The sequence below is a fragment of the Peromyscus maniculatus genome, chromosome 1 (genome assembly GCF_049852395.1).
Source record: "Peromyscus maniculatus bairdii isolate BWxNUB_F1_BW_parent chromosome 1, HU_Pman_BW_mat_3.1, whole genome shotgun sequence".
Classification (NCBI taxonomy): domain Eukaryota; kingdom Metazoa; phylum Chordata; class Mammalia; order Rodentia; family Cricetidae; genus Peromyscus; species Peromyscus maniculatus.
This window is the reverse complement of record NC_134852.1, coordinates 154,012,306-154,033,599: the sequence shown is the minus strand read 5'-3', so window position 1 is coordinate 154,033,599 and position 21,294 is coordinate 154,012,306. Positions and strand designations below refer to the sequence as shown.

Sequence of the window (21,294 nt, the reverse complement as noted above, 5' to 3'; positions counted from 1 at the left end):
TCTTGGGTGCATTTTCTTCAGGGAAAAGCAGGTCTGTTGTGGCCAGAAGACCATCTAGGATGATAAGAGACCTTTAGGACTCTTGGTTCATAAGTGCAAGGGGAATTGGAATCTCAGCCTGAGCAGTTAGGGAATCTGTGTTATGTCTGCTGTGGACCATGGTGCTGGCCTTAAAAAAAAAAAAGCCCAGTCCCTTCCTTGAGTGGCCTTCCAGTGTCTGTCCTTTTACCTGCCACAGGTAATGTATCTGGTCAATGAAAGTCCTAGCACCAGCAGAGAAACTGACTCAGGTTAGGAATGTTTACGCCTTCAGTGGCCACATCCACAGTCCTTTCATTCTCACCTCCTCTGTCTGTTCAGCTTCTCTGTCTCCTCCTCTTTGGCTCTCAGTCTTTCCTGTGTGTTCTGGCTCAGCCTTGAGGCAGATACATCTTGTGGTGACTGAGCCAGGTCTGACCAGGCTCATCAAACTCCCTGCTGAACCAGATCCAGTGTCATCCCTGAGGTTGTGTGTGGGTCCCTTTCCCTGTCTGTGGCCCCTCCGTATCTGTACCTGGTGATCAGACCTGACTAACATCTCTACGTGAGACAGGCAGCAATTGGAGGGCCACCCCAGTCTCCAGACCCAGCCTAAACCATGAATACCCTTCACTCCAACTACTGATTTGGCAGGGCATTTAGAGCTGTGGGGAGCTGGGTCTTCTCAAACACCTAAAGAGCGCTTAGCCCTTAGACACATGCACAAAACTGCTGAGGTGGCAGTGTCAGGGGAAGGAAGAGCCCTTCAGGACATCGGGATGACTCAGAGCAGAGACCTTGAATAGATGTAGCATTGGCCAGCACACATGCATGAGGGAACATGGCCTCAGTGCTGAGTCAGGCTGGTGATGACCAGGGCTTCGAATGTTATGGAGCCTTGTCATTGTGGGACAAAAGTTTGGCCATACCGGGCTCAAGGCAGTCTCTGCGTCTCTGGGAGCAGTCCACAGAGTGTTTTAAGACAGGCTCCCAGCACTAGGCTGCAGTGCTAGAACAGCTGATTGTCTTCATTGGACCCTGTGGGTTCACCAGGAGGGAGGCTGTGGGTCTGTGCTCTACCCTGGACTTACGTGGTGGTGGTGGCATGGGTAGCCTCCTGGCTTTCCTATCTTCTCTCCAAATCTGGCAGCCAGTACCCACTTGCCAGCACTGGAGGAAGCACGGGTTTGGGGGGCCTAGGCCTTCTGTGGTCTAAGGGAGCTGCTCTTTCTTGCCTACAGTCCTTGAGGTTCTGCAGCTCAGTGATGCTCTCCGGGATGACATCCTGCCTGAGCTCGGGGTGCGGTTTGAAGACCATGAAGGTGGGTGATTCCCTGAGCCGCTCCCTATGGACAGGGCAAGTAGTTGGGTATAGGTAGGTGGTGAGAAGGATGCTGGGAGGCGGGGTGGCACAGCAGTAGTCTAGGGGCCCAAGGGCACTGGTACTTTGATGTGTGGTTGAAGAAGCCCAAGCAAAGTAGGTGTCTTCTCAGATGTGCCCTACCCTTCACCCCATCTCATCCAAGACGCGTAGCTCATTGCTCTTTATGGTGATGTGTTCATTTCCACAAGGGACCTGGGCAACCATTGCTGGTTTTCTACCTGCGGCCTTCCCTCACACTTGTATGGAGACAAGCTGCACATACCCCAGTCTCACTGTGTGCTTTCTGACTTTGTGGAGCCTTTTGCTACACAGAAATTTTTTTTTAATTCCACCTTTTTAATATTCAAAGAGTCATACAGGACAAACAGCACTTGTCCAGGCCACCTGTGCTCGTCTGAAGGTGACTGACAGCTGTGGCTGACTTGAGCACTCAGCTCCTTTCCTTCCAAGGGTTTGCTCAGCATACCAAAGGATCTTTTTTCTTGATAAGAAGGAAGAAGAAGACAGAAAGTGCACTGTTCTTAATATTGTTTTTCTGAGACAGCATCTTACTATGTAACCCAGGCTAGGCTCGATTTTGTGACAGTTCTCTTGCCTCAGTCTCCCAAGTGCTGGAATTAATTGCAGGTGTGAGCCACAACACCTGCTAAAATGATGGGTTGAATTTGATGAGTCCAGACAGGCAAGGCTTTCCCATTTTGCTGTGGTTTTGTGTTTTTGCAACACTGGTATGGAATCCCTCGGCCACGAACAGCGCTAGGCAGGCATTCTACCCTGGTCTGCAACCCAGCCCTGCTTTGTTTGCTTTTTACCAGTTTTCTTCACCTGCCATTGATTTTTGCCTGTGTGAGCCAGAAGGCAGAGTCCCAGATCCCCGTGCAGGAGTGGTGTTGGGGCCTTGGCTAACAGGCTCAGGGGTCGAGCCTGGCAGGCAGGCAGGTCACAGTCTCTGTCTCACTGACTGTCTGCTTTCAGGACTGCCAACAGTGGTGAAGCTGGTAGACAGAGACACCTTACTGAAAGAGAAGGAAGAGAAGAAAAGGGTTAGTAAAGTCAAAGTGATGGAGCTTGAGTTTGCTGAAAATGAAAACACTGTCATGCTGTTTGATTTGTATGTTGCTTTAAGAATGGATGTTTGTGCTTTGGTTAAAATTCTGATCCTTGGGTGCATGGTGACACACCCCTTTAATCCCAGCACTAAGGAGTTAGAGGCAAGCAAATATCTTGAGTTCAAGGCTCTCACCTGGTGCCAAGTGTCCTGGGTGCTGTCATGTGCCGTGCTCATTCTGTCTGCCTGTCCTCCAAGTGTCCCTCTCCCTGTCCCCACTCTCAGTGATGGACATGGCCCCTGCATGTAAGGATTTGGGTGTCAAATGGGAGAAAGAACAGAAACATGTTGTCATAGTAAGTGTAGTGATACACATGTATAACCTCAGTACCCAGGAGCTGAGCCAGGGGGGTTACCATGAGTTGCAGACTAACCTGAGCTATACAGCAAGACACTTAAAAAAAAAAAAAAGACTCACTGTCCTAACTCTGGATGCAGTGAGTGGGCACCTTGGGGTCATTATGCTCCGTGGGCCAGTCACAGGCACCATGTTGGGTGTGCACCAGCTTAGAGAGCAGGCTCAGGGCAGCTCTCGCAGGGACCTTTGAGAAAGGGGCAGAGTTGATAGTTGGGTGACTGAGGGCTGATACACAGGGTCAGGGAGAAGCACCCCGGGTAGGGCCTGGTAGGACAGCAGGGTGGGCTCAAGAGCATGTCTCAGGTGTGTGCTGCTTCCCTAGGCTGAAGAAGAGAAGAGGAGGAAGAAAGAGGAGGCGGCCAGGAGAAAACAGGAGCAAGAAGTAATTATTTCGCTTGTTTGTTGGGGGTGTAGGGTCTCCTGGGCAAAATCACACTTTTACCCCTGCTGTTCAGTTCTCTGTGCCTTCTTTGGGCTCGGACCAGGCACCCTGAGGAGCCTCCCAGAGGGAGCTGGCCTCTGCCTCCACCCCTCAGGTGGTGTCCTGGCATCAGCAAAGGAACGTTGCCCTAGGTGGGTCCCCAGGGCCAGCAGCTCCATGGTCCTGTCATCTGAGGACTGCTGTGGCCCCTCAGGCCTCGGATGCTTAGGTGGTCTTTCTGCTCCCTGCTTGTGGCTCCCTCCCAGTCTCTCTGCTGGACTTATGTTGGGTTTAAGAGCTTGGAAGCCATGTGGTGGAGGCAGTAGAGTGGGCAGCACGGTGGTGGCAGGACTGTGACACGTATGTTTGTGTGTGTGTATGTGTATTGTGTGTTCCAGGCAGCAAAGCTGGCCAAGATGAAGACTCCACCCAGTGAGATGTTCCTGTCAGAAACCAACAAGTATTCCAAGTTTGATGAAAATGTAAGACAACCCCTCACTCTTCAGGCTTTGGTAGCCTATGTCCTCCAAGCTGGAGTCCTGGGACTTTTAGCCTTGGGCCAGTGGGTCTCCTGTTTGGAGAAGGCTGTCGGGGCAGCTGGGAACGTGCCGCTCCTGTCAGGGCAAAGGCTAAGCTAGGCTGTCCCTGCCGGTGATATGGGGAGCTCTGGCCCCTGGCACTAGAGTATGGCCCCAGGTCCAGTTTAAGGTGACAGAAAAGAAATCTGCAGGTTCTATGGGGACCCTCCCAACTGTCCAAAGTGCAAATTTATAATCCTGCTTCCTCCCTGGAGGTGTCTTGGTGTCCCTTAGGTGTCTCCCTGAAGGCTCTTGGATTCATCTCTACGTAACTCCCTGACCACCTCTCAGCTGAGAAGTTATAGACCCTAATGAGACTTTGCTCCTCACCCTAAGAAGAGTGCTCCAGACTTCTGTCACTTTCTCTAGTCTCATCTGCTAGAATCCCACTGCCAGATGGGCACACTGGACTGAGGGTGGTGACCAGACAGCCACACAGAGGTGTAGTGACACATACTTAATGATCCCAGCACTTTGATGATGGAGGCAGGAGGATCTTCAAGGAGGATCTCTTGAAGCTAACCCCTAGCTTTCTCTTTCTTTTTCTTTCTTTCTTTCTTTCTTTCTTTCTTTCTTTCTTTCTTTCTTTCTTTCTTTCTTTCTTTCTTTCTTTCTTTCTCTCTTTCTCTCTCTCTCTCTCTCTCTCTCTCTTTCTTTCCTTTTTGTTTTTGTTTTGATTTTTTTTTTTTTTTGGTTTTTTGAGACAGATTCTCCGCCGTGTAGCTTAGCGCCTTTCATGGATCTCGCTTTAGAGACCAGGCTGGCCTCGAACTCACAGAGATCCGCCTGTCTCTGCCTCCGGAGTGCTGGAATTAAAGGCGTGCACCACCACTGCCTGACTTTTTTTGGTTTTTCAAGACAGGGTTTCTCTGTGTAGCCCTGGCTGCTGTCCTGGAACTCACTCTGTAGTCCAGGCTGGCCTCTAATTCACAGATCCGTCTGTTTCTGCCTCCCGAGTGCTGGGATTAAAGGCATGTGCCACTGCTGCACAGCCAGTCTCAATCTTGAGATTCCCCTGTCTCAGAAACACACTAGATTAACAAGAATGTGGATGCTGACCCTTAGTCTAAATACAGCCAAGTCAAGGAGAGAGGTGTTTTCTCTCAGCAGGGATGAGGCCTGGAAGGAGAAGGGAACTGATGGCATGTGTGTGGTCCTTGCAGGGGCTGCCTACCCACGACACTGAAGGCAAAGAGCTGAGCAAGGGGCAGGCCAAGAAACTGAAGAAGCTCTTTGAAGCCCAGGAGAAACTGTACAAGGAGTATCTGCAGATGTTGCAGAACGGCAGCCTCCAGTGATGCCACAGCAGCCTGGGAGGGCTGTACCTGCCAGCCTGGCCGCCATAGACTGAGGCCACACCCACTCAGGCCCTGTGCCCTGGTCATGTTTACAGCTGTTCTCACACCTGAATCAGGAGAGTGGCAGCTCTGGGACACTGTTAATAAATTCTTCTGAATGGTGAAGCCTGTTCTGCCCTCTCAGCACTGGAGAGCTGGCCTATGGGTGCCTGGTCAGCAGCTTACAACTTAGGCCACCTAGTCAATTGAGGCCCTTCAGCCAGCCTGCCCGAGGAATTTCCCTCACATTGGCGAGCTGGGCTAATCTCTGCTGTGTTGGCACATTTGGTGGTATTGGAGTAGGAAAAAGGCCGAATCAGCCCAACAGATCCCCCTGAGCCTCAGACAAAGGCTGTTCAGTTGGCTCTCTGGCTCCGATGAACACACACTGCGGGTTTCCCAGAGCAACTGGCAGGGTGGCAGCAGGACCTGTGCCCTGTGGGGTGGGGCTCTGGCAAGCCGCCTGGGGCTGCTGTTATGACAGCAAGCCCAGATCAGCACCACTGGCATGTGAGATAAGGAGTCTTCAGGGCTAGCCTCAAGTGTGTTTCCTTCCCGCCTGCTCCCATCTGGTTGCTCACTGCTGCTGCTAAGAATCAGCACCCAGGCTGAATGTGTCTGGCCTTCTCTGATGATAAAAAAGGGTATGGGCAGCAGCCAGAACCTGCCTGGCACCTGTAAAGACCAGCTCCAGAGACACCAGGGGCAGGTGTGGATTCCAGGTGACACAGAGCCCATGTGGCAGGTGTGCTGCCCCTTTGTTCTTGTTAAGAACTGTCCTGGAGACACCTCTACCAGCCAGGGGTACCACAGGCATGTGTTGTGGAGTGTAGTAGTGTGAGGCTGCAGGAGGCCATACAAGGTCTCTCAGATAGTCATAATCAGATGGGATCATCTGAGGTCTCTCAGATAGTCATAATCAGATGGGATCATCTGAGGTGTGCACCTGGGTACCTTGTATCTCTGTGGCCTCTCTTGAGGCTTCAGAGTGACTGCATCTCCCACCTGGAAGCCGTGGTTCCACAGGCGGCTGCCCTGAGAGAGAAGGCACTGGATGGCTTTTTAAGATGGTGCCTCAAAGGTCAGCACAGTCCCTCCTTGGGCTCTATTTAGAAGCATCCCAAGTTTACCCATTGTCACCATGAGGAGATAAGACAATTATCAGAGAGGGTGAGGGCTGGAGAGAGCACAAAGTCAGTCAGCGTCGAAGAAGAGCTTCACTGTGTATCTCAGCTGCAGTAGTACTACAATACTGAGCTATCGCAGTTTGGCTGTGGGCATCTACAAGTATCGCACACACAGGCAAGACCACTGAGCTACACCCCAGCTATAATCGGAGGCCAAGCAAATGGAATGTCGGTGGCCGGAGCCAAGAGTCTCATGTAAGAGTACAACCCAAGAAGGAAAGGCACAGCAATACATTGTGAATTGGACAGCAGGGTGGAGGCACCAACACTGGGTCCCTCCAGGCAGTACAGCTGGGCAAGCTGGCAGAGTGGGCAGCAGGGCAGCCTAGGCCTTACATGTTCTCCCCCCTACAGTAGTGGGTACAGTCATGAGAAGTGGTCTGCCCACGAAGGAACAAGGGACAGCCTAGTGACACATAGCCGCCAGCTGGTTCTCAAGGGCGTTATGCTAAGGGAGAAAGTAGCAAATCTTCAAAGGTCCCACATGTCTGATTCCCAAGTGATAATTTCAAATCCAGGCTGCAGGGGCAGCAATGATAGGGCAGCCCTGCCTGTGTGACATGCTGTAGAGCCAACCACTCCTGCTGCCAATGTCTGCCTCTGGCATTGATCTGCTCTGGCCATGCAAGATAGAACGTTTGGAAAGTGGCGGAGGCAGGGGTGGTAATACAACTGGTATTGCTGGAAGAGGAGACAGACACCCATACATACAGAGAAAGGGACACAGGAACACAGAGGTAAAGGCTTCCAGGGTGGGGGGTTGGGGGTTGCCAGGCCCTGCCCCAACCCTGGTTCTACACAGCTGTGAGAATGTGTTTCTGGTACTGCAAGCTTCTGGCTTGTGATACTTCCTCACAGCAGCCACAGGAAGCAGACAGACAACCATTCGCCACCCCTGCTCTCCGTAGTAGAAAAACAGAAGTAAGTGTTTTATTTGACAAGCAAAGCTCAGAGGAAGTAATACAAAGGGCCAGCTAGTGTGTGGGAAAACGTTTAGTAGTGTAACTGAAGCTGGGGAAACTCAGTATTTCAAAGTACTTAGTAGGACTGGAGAGATGGCTCAGCAGTTAAGAGCATAGTTTACTCCTCCAGAGGTCCTGGGTTAGTACCCAGCATCCACTTCAGGTGCCTCACAGCCTCCTGTAACTTCAGCTCCAGGGAATCCAGTGCCTTTGACTTCCATGGGCACCTGCACACAGGTGCACAAACCCCCACACAGGCGCACACACATAGTTAAAAATATTCAAAATAGCTGGTAGACAGGATCGTTAGTGTTGCCAGCACAAATGTCTGGAGTGACAGATATGTCAGTCTAATCACTATACAGTGAACATGCATAGAAACTTCACTTTCCACCCTATGTAAAGTCACCGTGTCTGTTAAAAATGAGAACACTATAAAGAATATGCTCAAAACCAGGCATGGTAGCACACACTTCTAAGATTTCTGTAAGTTCCAGGCCACCAAGAGCTAAACAGGCTTCCTATAGGCACAGGAATTTGTCACCTAATTTTGTTCATTTGTTCGAAGACATCCTCACCCGGTAGCTCAAGCTGGCCTGGGACTCACCATGCAGCCTCAGCTGGCCTGGAACTTGTGGCGGTTCTCTCACCTTGGCCTCCTGGGTTATAGAATTTCGGGCATGAGCCACCATACCCAGCTTGTTACCCACTAACGGACCATTGCACCAGTGACGGTAGAGTGAGATTCCCGTCTAGCCTGATGGACCAGTGCATTCGCTGGGCTTACAGGAGCACGGGTCAAGAGTAACTGGAGAAGCAGGGGCAATCCCCAAACAGTCACCATCCCTATCTCACTCCAGCATGGCTTCCCCATCAATACATCGATGGAGTTCTGCCCCCAACTTTGACTTCCACCCTCTGTAGACCAGCACCTGCCAAGCTGTGCCGCTGAAACAAAATTACACACGGCTGGGAGGGAGGTGCAGGAGACAGTGGTATCCCAGGTGAGGGTCTGATGACCTTCCTCAACATATCTTATGAGGAAACATTAACAAGCTCAATCTTGAATCTCTTGCAGGAAGTCACAGCCACTCTGATGAAAATAGCAATGGCTGTACATCTTGTGGGGACCGAAAGCTGCTCTTCAGGGGGCTGAGTGTGTGGGGTTCTTAAGGTTCCTGCTGGGAAATTCCAGGCCAGGCAGTCACATCAGAAGATGCCAGAGTCCCAGACCCACTAGGTATCTACATGATACCCTGCTAGCCAGGGTGACAGTCTGGCATCACCTTCACATCTAATCCCTGTCACGTCATCCTCTGAGGATGCCTTCCCTGTGGGCTTCCCTTCACTGGGTAGGGACATGAGCCAGCCTGAGATAGTCATGGGTCCAATGTTGTGCCATGCTGCTGGCTGCTGTAGGGCCTTAGCCGTCATCAGCTCCCAGATCCTTTCCTCCAAACGCCCTGACACTTAGGGGTAAGGAGGTGGGGGCAGGGAACAGGTGTTGAGAGAGCTGCACAATCCAATGACTTGAGTGGAGGAAGCAGGCAACAAACAGTGATGGCTGTTCTGGCTGTAAGCAAAGGCTTCTCAGAGGACTTAAATGATGGGGGGGGGGGACGCTAAGGTGGGAGCATGTAGACAGACAGGACTGAGGCCTAGAGGGACAGCCAGGGTGTGGAGCTCCAGATACAGTCAGGTGGACTTCAGGTGATAGCCAAGCCAGAAGTGAACCTATTAACTGAACTGGTCCTTTTAGTCACTCAAAGGGCTGTTAGAGATTAGGTGTGGTGGTGCAGGCTGTACGATCCCCAGCTACTTGGGAGGCTATGGCAAGAGGATCATGAGTTCAAGGCCAGATTGGGCAATTTAATGGGACCATCCAAAAATATAGCTCAATGGTTGAGTGCTTGCCTAGCATGTGCCAAGCCCTGGGTTTAATTGCTTTAGGGAAAACAATTTTCAGAATTGATCTTCAGCTCAGCATATAAATGCCACAGTTGCATTAGTCCTGGCTGCCCTCAGCATTCACTTTCCTGAGCACAGGGATGGTGTGGGACTGAGTGTAGACAGGCCTTGGTGTGGACTGAGCCGCTCTGAGGGGTAGGATTAAAGGGATCTGCTGGGCCACAGTTTCTGGCTCCTAGGACCTTGGCTGGTTGGATTCCTTCTCATTACTATTACATAGGTGGACAGGAGCCTATGAGAACAGCTAATACTGGCCTCAAGCTGACAACTCACTTCGTGCTACTCCAGGCCTCTTCAAGTAGGCACATGGGGAAACGGAGGCACAGGTAATTGCCTAGGGTCACCAGCTAGTTACAAGTCTTACCCAGGAGTCCCTACCCTGTAACCTCTGTCTGATAGCATCTTCACAGCCAGACATCACAACTGCCACGGCCCTGCTTTAACATCAGGTGAGATGCACAGGGGCCCCATAGTTCTGTTCAGCACCCAATCCCTGGTGCCTATGCATATGACATCTGGGGATGGTCCTACAGAACTAAATCAGTCATGATGAAATTGTGAGGGTGGGTCTAGGATTAGGACCTAAGGGGAGGCCATGTGTAGACAGCAGCTGGTTATAGGGTTGGAAACACCAGCCAAGGAAGGCCTGGAGCCTCAGGAGCTGGAAGATGAAAGGAGGGAGGCCCCACACACCCTAAACCTTGGCTTCAGTTCAGCATAGCTGCCACATATGCATTTCAGTCTTCTCTCTAAAGTTCATTCCTGGTTAGTAAGCCATCCAACTTGGGCTACTTGGTTGTAGCAACTCAGGAAAGCATTCTCAAAGTCCTTATAAATGGGAGGATTTGGGGAGAATATTGTCTACCTACTAGTCACCCACCATCATCAGATTTAGGAGCCAGTACCAGCTCCCACAGGGGCTCCAGCACATTGATGTCACGCACACTAACCCCAAGGTGGGGTAGATACCATGACAGAAAAGTAGACTGAGGCTATTAGACTCAAATTTGAAAATGCTGGCATTCCTTTCTTCTATAGTTTCTTTTGTCTTTGCTTCTTCCCCTCTGCCTCTCCCAGGCTCACTAAAGGCAAAGCCTGGTGGTGAAGTAAGAGGCAGGAGTGTCCCGTGGATAGCAGAGCTTAACTGAGTGAGACACAGTCTAGATGCGGCTGAAGTTTGTAACCAGCTATCATGGTCAGCATTGCCAATGCAAGAAACTAGAATCACCTAGGAGATTATAATTCCTGGTCCCAGGGATTGTATTCATTAGGATAACTGATGTGGAAAGACCCTTCTTAGTTCTGGACAGGACCATTCCCTGGATGGGGGAATCCTGGACTGCATGAAAAGGAGAAAGTGGGCTGAGCACCAGCACTGCTTGGGACTTAATGTGACCAGCTGGTCCTGTCATCTTGACACTCCCACCATGATGGACTGAGTGTACCTTGTACTGTGACTTAAAATAAACCCTTCTCCTTTAGGTTGTGTTTGACAAGTGAAAAACCAATTAAGACAGCAACCCCTGGTGTCATCTCCTCCATCATGAGCCTTCAGGTGGTTTTAAACTTTTTCCTGTTATAGCTAGTACAGAGCAGGAATCGTGTGCTAAAAATATCAGATTGAAATTGTTCCAAAGCAACCACCCAACGAAAAAACTAATTTCTAAGAAATGAAGACCATTGTCCATCCCTGCCTGGGAACCTTATTTGCTACCCAAATTGGATGTTTTTCTATAAACTGACACAGGGAGGCTGAGGCTGGTACCCAGCTCCCTAGCACCCTTGTCAGCAGCAGTGGAGAGAGCCCAGTACTGCTTCCAGTAGCCTGATGCATTTCGTTCCTCCTTAGGGACCACTACTCAGGTAAAACTGGATCCTTGACAGCTGCAGAAAAGAATTTCAGGACAAGTCATAACGAAGCAAAGTTAGCAAGAATATTAAACAGAAGAAATAGTTCCATCATGGGAGGCCTTACCCTTTCTGAGGAGTGGATTGGGGTAGGAGGTAGTGAGGGAGGGAATGGGAGGAGAGAGGGAGGGGAAACTATGGTTGGAATGTAAAACAAATTTAAAAATTTAGTAAAAAAGGAAATAGTTTACGCTTTGGATTTAAGCACAGGCATTGAGCAAGAGAGACAGTCTTAGACGGGGGACAGTTCATATGTAAGACATGAGTGCAGGCTGTTGAAAGCCAGGCTTACCTACCTTAAGAGCAACTGTCGATGTAACCCTGTGGCTAAGTCAGATTGCTCAAAGAATGTAATTTACAGCAACAGTTAAAGATTAAGTTTAAGCCAGGAGGTGGTGGCGCGTGCCTTTATTCCCAGCATGAAGCAGAGGCAAGTGGACTTCTGAGTTTGAGGTTAGCCTGGTCTACAGAGCAAGTTCCAGGACAGCTAGAACTACATAGAGAAACCATGTCTCAAAACAAAACAAAACAAAATAAAAAAAGATTACCTTACAATTTTAGTAAAGTTAAAAATTAAGCAGTGCCATGCTTTAGATGCCCCTCCCCCATGCCCATGCTTTTGGCTGTGTCTTTATTCTGAGCATTTCTCTTAACTCAGTCTATACTTCAGTCTATATTCATATAATCCAGGTATGATGGAGTATGCCTTTAATCCCAGTACCCAGAAGCAGGCAGATCCCTGTGAATTCAAGGACAGCCAGGGCTACATAGTGAGACCTTGTCTCAAAAATAATAATGAAGCTGGGCGGTGGTGGCACACACCCTTAATCCCAGCACTCGGGAGGCAGAGGCAGGCAGATCTCTGTGAGTTCAAGGCCAGCCTGGGCTACCAAGAAAGGCGCAAAGCTACACAGAGAAACCCTGTCTCAAAAAACCAAAATTATATATATATATATATATATATATATATATATATATATATATATATATATCCTGTAGCTTTGCGCCTTTCCTGGATCTCGCTAGACTTATTACCAGTTGTTGGTGGGCTGAGCATTTTATTCAAGGAATTGAAATAAAGCTACACACAGATTGCAAAATAATAGTAAAGATGGGAAATACTCAGTGACAGTGGGCCACAGAGTGAGAAAATGCCCAAGGATATTGTCTCTCTCTCTCTCTTTTTTTTTTCTTTTTTAAGATTTAAAAAATTTTTAGCCGGGTGGTGGTGGCACACGCCTTTAATCCCAGCACTCGAGAGGCCGAGGCAGGTGGATCTCTGTGAGTTCGAGGCCAGCCTGGTCTATAGACAGAGCTCCAGGAGAGGCACCAAAACTACACAGAGAAACCCTGTCTCGAAACCCGCCCCCCCAAAAAAAATTTATATGTGTATGTGTGTGTGGAGGCAGGGGGCTCTTAGACTCCCAGGTGTAGTATTAGAAGAGGGGTGTATGCACAGCCCAAAGCAAATGGAGTTCCTAGCTGTCAAACTATTTTCTATTCTTGTCGACTCTAACCACTTTCCACTCATCCCACTCCCCAAGTAAAAATTAAAAATATATGAGCTTATTTACTTTTCTTAATTTTGTAAATGAAACTTTATATAGTACAGTTTCAATTTAAGGATGGGAGGGAATACAGTAAAATCCAGCGCTGTAAACCTACTAGACTTCAGCAACCACACTTCATTTTGTGTTTTATTTTTTGAGACGCCTCATGAAGCTTAGGCTGGCCCTAAACTTGCTACGTAGTTGAAAGTGGCAAATGGCTCATCCTCTCACCTTGCACGCCCCACCACATTCAGATTTGTTTTCAACGACCCTGCTTGTAGACGTTAGGAGAGCACACATCTTTAGGCAATCTATTTTTTATCAGGTGTGTGGAAGTTTTCTAACTATCAGCTGGGTAGCCCCAGGTCAGGCACACACCATAGACCGAGAGCCCGAAGGCCTTGGGAAGTAGGCAATGCTTTCCCCGGGCCACGGGCGGCAGGTAACGTGGGGAAAACACTGTCAACTGACCCAGGACGCAAGCCTTAGACGTTGCAGCAGAGTGAAGAGACAAGAAAGCCAGAAGTCCTCCACACGCCCCAGCAGCCCCTTTAAAAAGGCGCGGAACTGCGCGTGCGCCGGAACATACGTCACGGCTCTATTTACATATAGCTCGCGGGCTTGAGCGTGGCGCCGTGCCCCCTCAACGGCTTTTGATTGGATGCCGCCTCTACCAGCGCCTAGGTGCAGTTGACAGGCAGCTCTATTGCCAATTCACAGCCCGTCTTGTTCGGAGAGGGCGGAGCCTGGCGACGTGGCCAGTGGCAGGTGGTTTTGTTGGCGGCCACGGCGGCGTAGCCCCGGAGCGAGCTTTACACGGGCGCCAGTGCCGCAGGAGGCGCGAGGTGCGGTCCCGGCGGGTAACGGCGCGGCGGGCGGCTGGACAGGGGCCGGGGCGGCAGAGGCGGGGGGTGGGTGGCGCGGGCGGGCCGACGTGCCATGGCGGCTAGCGGAGGCGGGCGGCGGCCCCATCCGCCGTCCGGGTGGCGGGTGGCGGCGGATGGCGGGCCCGTCCCTCCTCTGCGCCGCCCCGCCCCCGGCTGAAGGTCAGCGCGCTTTGTTCCCGCCGCCTGAGAGCGCACGCGAAGCCGCGCAGGCGGTTCCCTGAGGGGGACGAGGCCTTCCCAGCGAGGTGGGCCTGGGTGCGCCTTGTCTTGAAACCGCTTCTGGGAAGGAAGGGGTTTATGGCGTTCGCGCGGCCGGGCCGCCGCCTCGCCCTTCCGGGCTTTGCATGGTCTTCGCACAGCTCCCTGGTCCGACTCTCCTAGCTTGAGGTGGAGGCGTAGCCAACTTTGTGACACACTGAGCCTTCCGACCCGTGGGCCCCTAAGGGGTGCAGGGACGCCAGCAGTACCCCTTCTCCCCAGGGTATCATTGGGGCAGTCGGCCTGCGCTTCCTCCATCCAACTGTGCTTGGCGGTGCTGCCTCGGAGGAATCCCTGCATGTACGCCACTCTTAACAGGCGAATGCAAATTCCCCGGTAAAAAGGCCCAAGTTGAAGTTCTTGGTCCTAAAAGTTAACATGCTTTTAAGTTAGTGCCGCCTTCCTGTCATAGTAGCTGCCTCCTCTCGGTGACTAATCTGGTTACTACACACCAGGGGCTCCTCAAAGCTGGTGTCTTAACTCTGTTGTTCATAATAGTGGGTGTAATAGGTGCAACAGGCTGAGTATGCCTTTACACGAAACGCCTGCGTTTAGAAGCCGTTTAGTTTATGGAATATTTGTAGGTTTGGCAGATTAGCGTTCCTAATCTGGAAGTCCAAAATCTGGCATAAAGCTGTGAAAGAAACAGGGTTTGGAGTGTTGTGAATTTTTAGCATAGTAGTGTTTGACTTGTATTGCAAATTAAAGCCCTGTTAGGTTAAGTGTGGTGGTTTGATTGTGATGGTAGCTTGAATTTAAACTCAAGTAGACTTGATCTGGCTCAGTTGCTGTTGAAATAAACACTGCAGATGAATAGTGAGATTCAGAGAAAAGAGGGCAGTGATAGGATTGGGATATAGTCCAGAATTAAAGAGGGATGGTTCACTTGTCAGGGGACTGTTGGCATTTTAATGCCTTTGTCTAAAGTAGTTGCTGTCAGACTCAGGTGTGGCCTTTTTTTTCCTGGGTTGACCAGTATTATTGGTTCACAATGTCCTAATATTTAAATGCTTAAATTCTGATGTGTTAGCTTTAAATCTTGAACTGTTTTTCAAATATATGGAATAACTGCTGAAAATGATAGCTGATTCTATCGTTTTCTGGATTAATAGCCTTGACCACAAAAATATTGAAAAAGATGTATATATTTAGAGATCTTCTCAGAAAGCATGGCCTTTATGGCTTGTGAGTTGGCTGTTTGGATTTGTGTAGAGAATAGTTTACCAGTGTGTAGTAGCTAGCAAGTATAGAGTTTACAAGTTAATACTTCTGCAGAGACGCAGTTCTTAGGGATGAAGTAGTTCACCACTTCAGTCTGACTATGTGCTTGACTTTTAAAATGTCCCAACTAAGGTAGGTGTGGCAGTACACATCTGTAGTCCCAGCTACTCTGGAACTCAGACTTCAAAATCAGTCTTGGTAACACAGCAAGATCCTGGCTCAATTTTTTTTTTCTCCTGTTTGCCCCATAATGAGAGCTAACTAAGAGAGTACTAACTCTCTGCTTGCTGTCTTCTCTTCATGCTGTATATGGTTTGAGGCCTGTACAAAAGTTTGTGTTGTATTTGTAAAAAAAAAAAAGAAAGAAAGAAAGAAAGAAAGAAAGAAAAAAAAGCAGCTTGTAGAATACCTAAAAATTTTTGTTTTGGAAGAAAAAAAATTCTGGGCAAGAGTAATTTAGGGGCTGAGAGATGGCTCAGCAGTTAACATTGGGTGATCTTGCAAAGGACCCAGGTTTGAGTCCCAGCACTCATAGGCTGGCTCCTAATGGTCTATAACTCCAATCCCATGGAGTTATGGATCCAATGCCCTCTTCTGGCCTCTGCAAGTAGTGCCAGACAAGCAGGGAAAGCACCCATACGCATAAAATAAATTAAATTTTAAGAAAGAGTAGTTTAGATCCCTGAAGGTCTAAAGGCTACTCTCTGTGTGGAGTGGGCAGTTGGGTGGGTGCTTTTACAGCTTGGATCTTGGCCCAGGTGACATGTTCTGAAAAAAGGCAGTGGTCATGAGCTCTTGGGGACCACTAACTGATGAGTACAAGCTTTTGTTTATTTAAAAGGAAATGTAAGTGGGTGTGCTGCCTTCTCTCTGTATTCCAGCACTTGGGAGGTAGCTCAAGGCCAGCCAGCCAGCACCACAGCAATAAAGATGAAGTGCATGTCAGGCATTGAGAATTGAAGCTGATATCAGTTTGCTGCTTCTGCTGTAGTGGAGGAAGCTACTAGGGGAACCGCAGGGACTTCCTCTTCTACCCCCCAGCCTTTGCATGGAACTACCTGTTAGTGGTAGCATGTGGAGGCTCCCTGAGCCATACTTGGGGGACCTGTTATTGATCACAGACGAGGAGGCCTGTTTAGATGAGTAAATAGTGGAGTCTTGGATTGGACTTTTAGGCATTTCGAGGACATAATTGATGGTAGCGTAGGTTTGCTTTTAGCAGTCAGGTGTCCCCTGCCTTTGGTAGAGGAAGCTTGGCTGCTTTACTTTGGGTGATTTGGAGTAACAGGAGGCACATTGTATTTTTGTAGTGTGAAGACTACAGAAGATAGCTTTGTGAACTTTACCTTTGATCCTGACTGCTTGCTGTGCAGTCTTAAATTCCTTCTACTGTGTTGTCTGGTGTGTCAGCTGTTGCAACTGAGTGTGCTTCCATTGTGTGTCCAGGAAACTCAGTCTAGTGAGATGAGATTGGCTGAGATTTATGTACAAAGATTAATATATAGTTTAAGTCACACTCAGTTACTTCAGAGTTGAAGGTATTGTAAGCAAGTGTGACTAAGGAAATGTCTTCATCCTGTGTCTTCCAGAATTGCCTAGTAGAGGTCAAGGTGTGCAAAGGGTTCCTGTTTAGTACCATGGTACTTACAGGAAACAGCAGGGATTAATTGGGCAAGATTTCTGGCTACCTGTTTCTTGCCAAGTCCTTTGCTGAGCCTGAACGCTGCATTGAGTCAGTGGACATGCTCTGCCCTCCTGGAATTTTCATCCGTCATTAGTGATAAATGCTGATGAGAAATTTCAAAAGCAAACAGAAAAACAGGGATCTTCTAGCACTACCTAGCACCTTCAATTGCTTAAATCTAATTGCTTAAAAATATGAGCTTACTGGGGCTGGGGATTTAGCTCAGTGGTGGAGCGCTTGCCCAGCAAGTGCAAGGCCCTAGGTTTGGTCCTCAGCTCCAGAAAAAAAAAAGAGCTAACAAGATGGCTCAGCCAGCAAAGGTGCCTACTGCCAAGCCTGATGACCTGAATGTGTTCCCTGTACCCACATGGTGAAAGGAGAGAACCTACTCATGGAAGTTATCCTCCGACCTCCATGTGCATGGCATAATCCCCCCCCCACACACACACAAAATAAATAAATATGAATTGTAAAATGTTTTATTATTAGGGCTGGGGAGATGATTCAGTGGTTGAGAGCACTTGATGCACAACATGAGAACCTCAGTGTGGACCAAGCACCAATGTGGAAAGCCAGGTGTGCCCTAGCCTAAGACAAGCTGTAAGTTCATTGACACTTGTCTTGAGGAGATAAGGTGGAAAGTGGTAGTGCAGTCCTTTGACCTCCACACACATGTGCACAGGGGCACACACATAAGTCACTCCAAAATAAAACATGGTCAAATAATAACCATGTTACATGTAGGGGTTCTCTTTGGTGAGTTTTTGTTTTTCAGTTTTGCTTCAATAAATAGCACATTTATTGTGTTATAGTTCAGAGGTTAGAAGTATAGAGTCAAGGTATTGTCAGGGCCATGTTATCTTTCAAAACCTGCAGCAAGGGTTGATGACTATAGATCCTCGCCTGCAGCTATATGACTTCAACATCTGCCTCTGTCAACACTTGGGGGGTCTCCTTCTGTTTTTTATTGTTTGGTTTAAAGACAAGGCCCTAGCTGGCCTGGCTGGACCTTGCTATGTAGCTGATGGTGAGTTACTACTCCATTTCTTTAGTGCTGGCCTGGGTGTTTTTGAGACAGCCTGACCTCAGTCTCATTCCCTCAATGTCCTTGCAGGTGTGTACTACTACATCTGACTTCCTGTGGTTTGCTTTGTATTTTTCTGAGAGAGGTTCTTCTGTCTCAGTTGAGGCTGGCCTTTATGTTCTGACTCTGTGGCTTCAGCCTCCAGTGTGCTGAGACAGAGATGAGCCACCATACCTGGTTTAGTTAAATTTTATGATAAAGGCTAAAAGATAAAAGTATGGTGATATTTTATTTGTGCTGAAATGTGATTTTTATCTGTATGTTAATAAATAAAAATGCCTGGGGGTCAGAGCTAATAATAAGCCACTTAGCAGAAGTCTGGTAGTGGTAGCACACGCCCTTAATCCCAATCACATGACAGGTAGATCTCTGTGTGTTCAAGGACACCACCAGCATGGAGACACACGCCTTTAATCTCAATACTAACCATAGAGACCTGGAGGTCTGTATAGACAGGCAGTGATGAGGAGGTCATGTGGTTAGGTTTACAACCAATGAGAAGGCCAAACAGAAAGTCAATAAAAAGACAGACACACAGGAGAAGGTCTCTCTCTCAGGGGAAGGACGGCAACGGCAGTGAGTGGTAAGAAAGCGGTCTTGGTCTCAGCTCTTGGCTACTGCTCTCTGACCTCTGGGGCTTTTAACTCTGCATTTGGCTCAGTTTCTTATTTAATAAGACCGTTACATGTACAATAAAGGAAGGCCATATATATTAGATAATAGACATTAAGTATAAATTAGTTTAAACGTAAAGACTACTGGTGTGTGTTTAGGGTCAGATACACTTTACCTCTTTTAGTTAGGGGGCAGGAAACTACAGCAGTTTTGAGACAAGGTTTTATGTATCCCAGGCTGGCCTTGAACTCAAAGCAGTCTTCCTGGATCCCTTTTGTTGTATTTTGGTTTTTCAAGACAGGGTTTCTCTGTGTAGCTTTGCGCCTTTCCTGGAACTCACAGAGATCCGCCTGGCTCTGCCTCCCGATTGTTGGGATTAAAGGCCCAGCTCCCTTTTGTTTTTAACAACTCTGAAACTAAAAGGATAAATGAATGTTGACTAGTAGCCCTTTCCTTTCTTTTTTGGAAATGGACTTAGGCACTCTGCTTGCTGGGCAGTGATTTACTACCTAGCTGCATTTCCAGTCTAGTTAGCAAGACATTGTGTACATGTGGGAATCTGAGTCAGTTTCCTAAGGGCTTAAGTGTTTCCATGTACACTTAGCATACTGGGGGTAGTGATGGGCTGTGTCCAGTGTTGACCTCACTCACTGGCCAGGGGAAATTGGGATGTCCTAGGGGACTTTCTGATTCCTTCTTTGAACAGGCCATTTCTTTCCTCCTTTGACATGGTCCTGAGTTGCTGGGAGTCATCCTGCCATTTCTGACTGAACCAAGTTACTGTGCTTTAGGGTTCCTTTATGTACATGCACATAACATAATGTGTTTATGTGCCAGATACAGAGGTCAGAGTACAACTTCTGGGAGTCTGTTCTATCGTATAGGGCCCAGTAATCAAACTCAGATCATCAGGCTTGATCGCAAGCATCTTTATCCACTGACCTATCTCTTCAGGCTAGTTTTGGCTAATAGTAATCATTTGCTTATCTTGTGTTAAGACTTTGAGGACCTTTGACTTTATGAAGACAGATAATATATAAAAATATATAAAAACATTTAAGAAGTGGCCAGTTTAAAGTTTGCTACAAAAGTTTTTCCTTTGAAAAGTTTTTGATGTTTGGAACAAAAAAAGGAAATGACTCTATAATAGGGCTATTGTGGTGTCCTGAAATTAAAAAAAAAAAAAAAAAAAAAAAAAGCAGCATGTTGGCCCTGGAAGTGAATCTAAACCTCTGTATTATATTAACTTAGGATTCCTTGGTGTCTTTTATAATCTAACTTGATTGCTATGTTTTTTTTTATTTTTTATTTTGTTTTAAGACGGATACTTCTGTAGCCCAGGCTGACCTCTAACTTGCCATATAGTCAGCATAACCATACCTTCCAAGCCCTGGAATTACAGGCATGTATCGTTATGTCTGGCTCTTGATGCCTTTTAAAAGTAGTTTGCCTGACAAGGCTTAGTACTATGGCTTCATAAAACCAGCATTAAACCTATCATTCCAACCTTTAAAATAAAATGAATGTTTCTCTCATACCTGTAAATTGATAACTCTTTATGACTTTCAGTGTTTGGTAAACACAATAATGGATGATGCTGAAGCATGGCTAAGTGAACTGTAGCATGTACTGGCACTTTGCCTTGGTCTCTGTGCAGGGGATAGAATGACAGGGCAAGATAGTCTATGTATGTGTCATAGAGGTGGGCAGGCCTGCTGTACCACTATGGTGAGGCAGTTGACCTTCATAATTGCTTCAGGTAGGTATGACTTCTAGGTTATGGATGGTGAGACCGAGGTGCAGAGAAAGGCTGTATAACTGGGAAAGGATGGTGGGCAAGTTAAAAATAGCAAGGGGTGGGAAACTGCATTTGACTAAGGTGTTCATGGAGACCATGAACCAAAAGTCTATGGTAGAAAAGCTTTGGTCTTGGCCATTTAGGCAATTGTGTTTGCTGGCATTGAGAATGGTAAGCTTTGCAGGGTGGATAAAGGAATGTAGATCCTGTGGCCATTGATTTTGGACTTCAAAGAAGATGCTAGGGTCTGTGGAAGGTTCTTTGGAGGTGACAGAGGTGAAGCTGGGTGTGGGAAGTGCTGTAGACTTGGTCATCTGCAGTACTGTTGTTGCCTCTTTTTTTCCTTTTGCTTCTATTAAATGACTTACTTTTAAAAAGACAATAGCCAGGCAATAGTGGTGCACACTTTTAATCCCAGCACTCACTCGGGAGGCAGAGGCAGGAGATCTCTGGTCTACAGAGCAAGTTCCAGGATAGCTGTAGGGCTGTAGTGATCCCAGCATTTGGGAGGCAGAGGCAGGTGGATCTCTGAGTTCGAGGTCAGCCTGGTATACAGAGGGAGTGTTCCCAGACAACCAAAAACCCTGTTTCTCTGTGTAGCTTTGGAGCCTGTCCTGGATCTCAGTCTGTAGACTAGGCTGGCCTCCAATTCACAGAGATCCACCTGACTCTGCTTCCCGATTGCTGGGATTAAAGGTGTGCGCTACCACCGCCCGGCCTGTTTTTGTACATTTTATTTTGAGTTTGTTTTGAGACAGGGTTTCAATGAACCTCAATATATAGACCATGATGTCAGTCCTTAAATACTTGCCTATGCCTACCAAACCCTGGATTAAAGGTTTGGGCCATCTACACACAGTTTATTTTGAAGCAATAAAAACCTAATAGAAGATGGAACTGAGTTAACTGTAAAACAATTGTACATCACTCTTGCTGGAACTGTTTTAGGATCCTAAGTCTCCTGTTTT

General features: G+C 48.0%; 2 protein-coding genes across 10 annotated transcripts in view; both read left to right on the top strand.

Moving 5' to 3' along the window:
* The window catches only part of Cars1 (cysteinyl-tRNA synthetase 1), a 53,022-nt gene extending 47,692 nt beyond the window's left edge, over nt 1-5,330 (top strand). For all 4 annotated transcript variants that reach the window (XM_006977311.3, XM_006977312.3, XM_076555774.1 and 1 more), the window contains 5 exons: nt 1,260-1,340; nt 2,378-2,445; nt 3,191-3,250; nt 3,688-3,771; nt 5,031-5,330. In XM_006977311.3, coding sequence (XP_006977373.1) covers nt 1,260-1,340; nt 2,378-2,445; nt 3,191-3,250; nt 3,688-3,771; nt 5,031-5,165 — 428 coding nt within the window. In that variant the 3' untranslated portion in view covers nt 5,166-5,330. The remainder of the gene's footprint in view (nt 1-1,259; nt 1,341-2,377; nt 2,446-3,190; nt 3,251-3,687; nt 3,772-5,030) is intronic.
* Nucleotides 5,331-13,374: 8,044 nt separating this feature from the next.
* Nucleotides 13,375-21,294, top strand: part of Nap1l4 (nucleosome assembly protein 1 like 4) — a 34,851-nt gene continuing 26,931 nt past the window's right edge. For 2 of the 6 annotated variants that reach the window (XM_006977307.4, XM_076555754.1), the window contains exon 1: nt 13,375-13,624. The gene's annotated coding sequence lies outside the window, so the exon portion shown is untranslated. Of the gene's footprint in view, nt 13,640-13,685; nt 13,912-21,294 lie in introns of those variants that run through there. The other 4 variants (XM_076555749.1, XM_076555761.1, XM_076555756.1 and 1 more) reach the window with 4 other exon arrangements.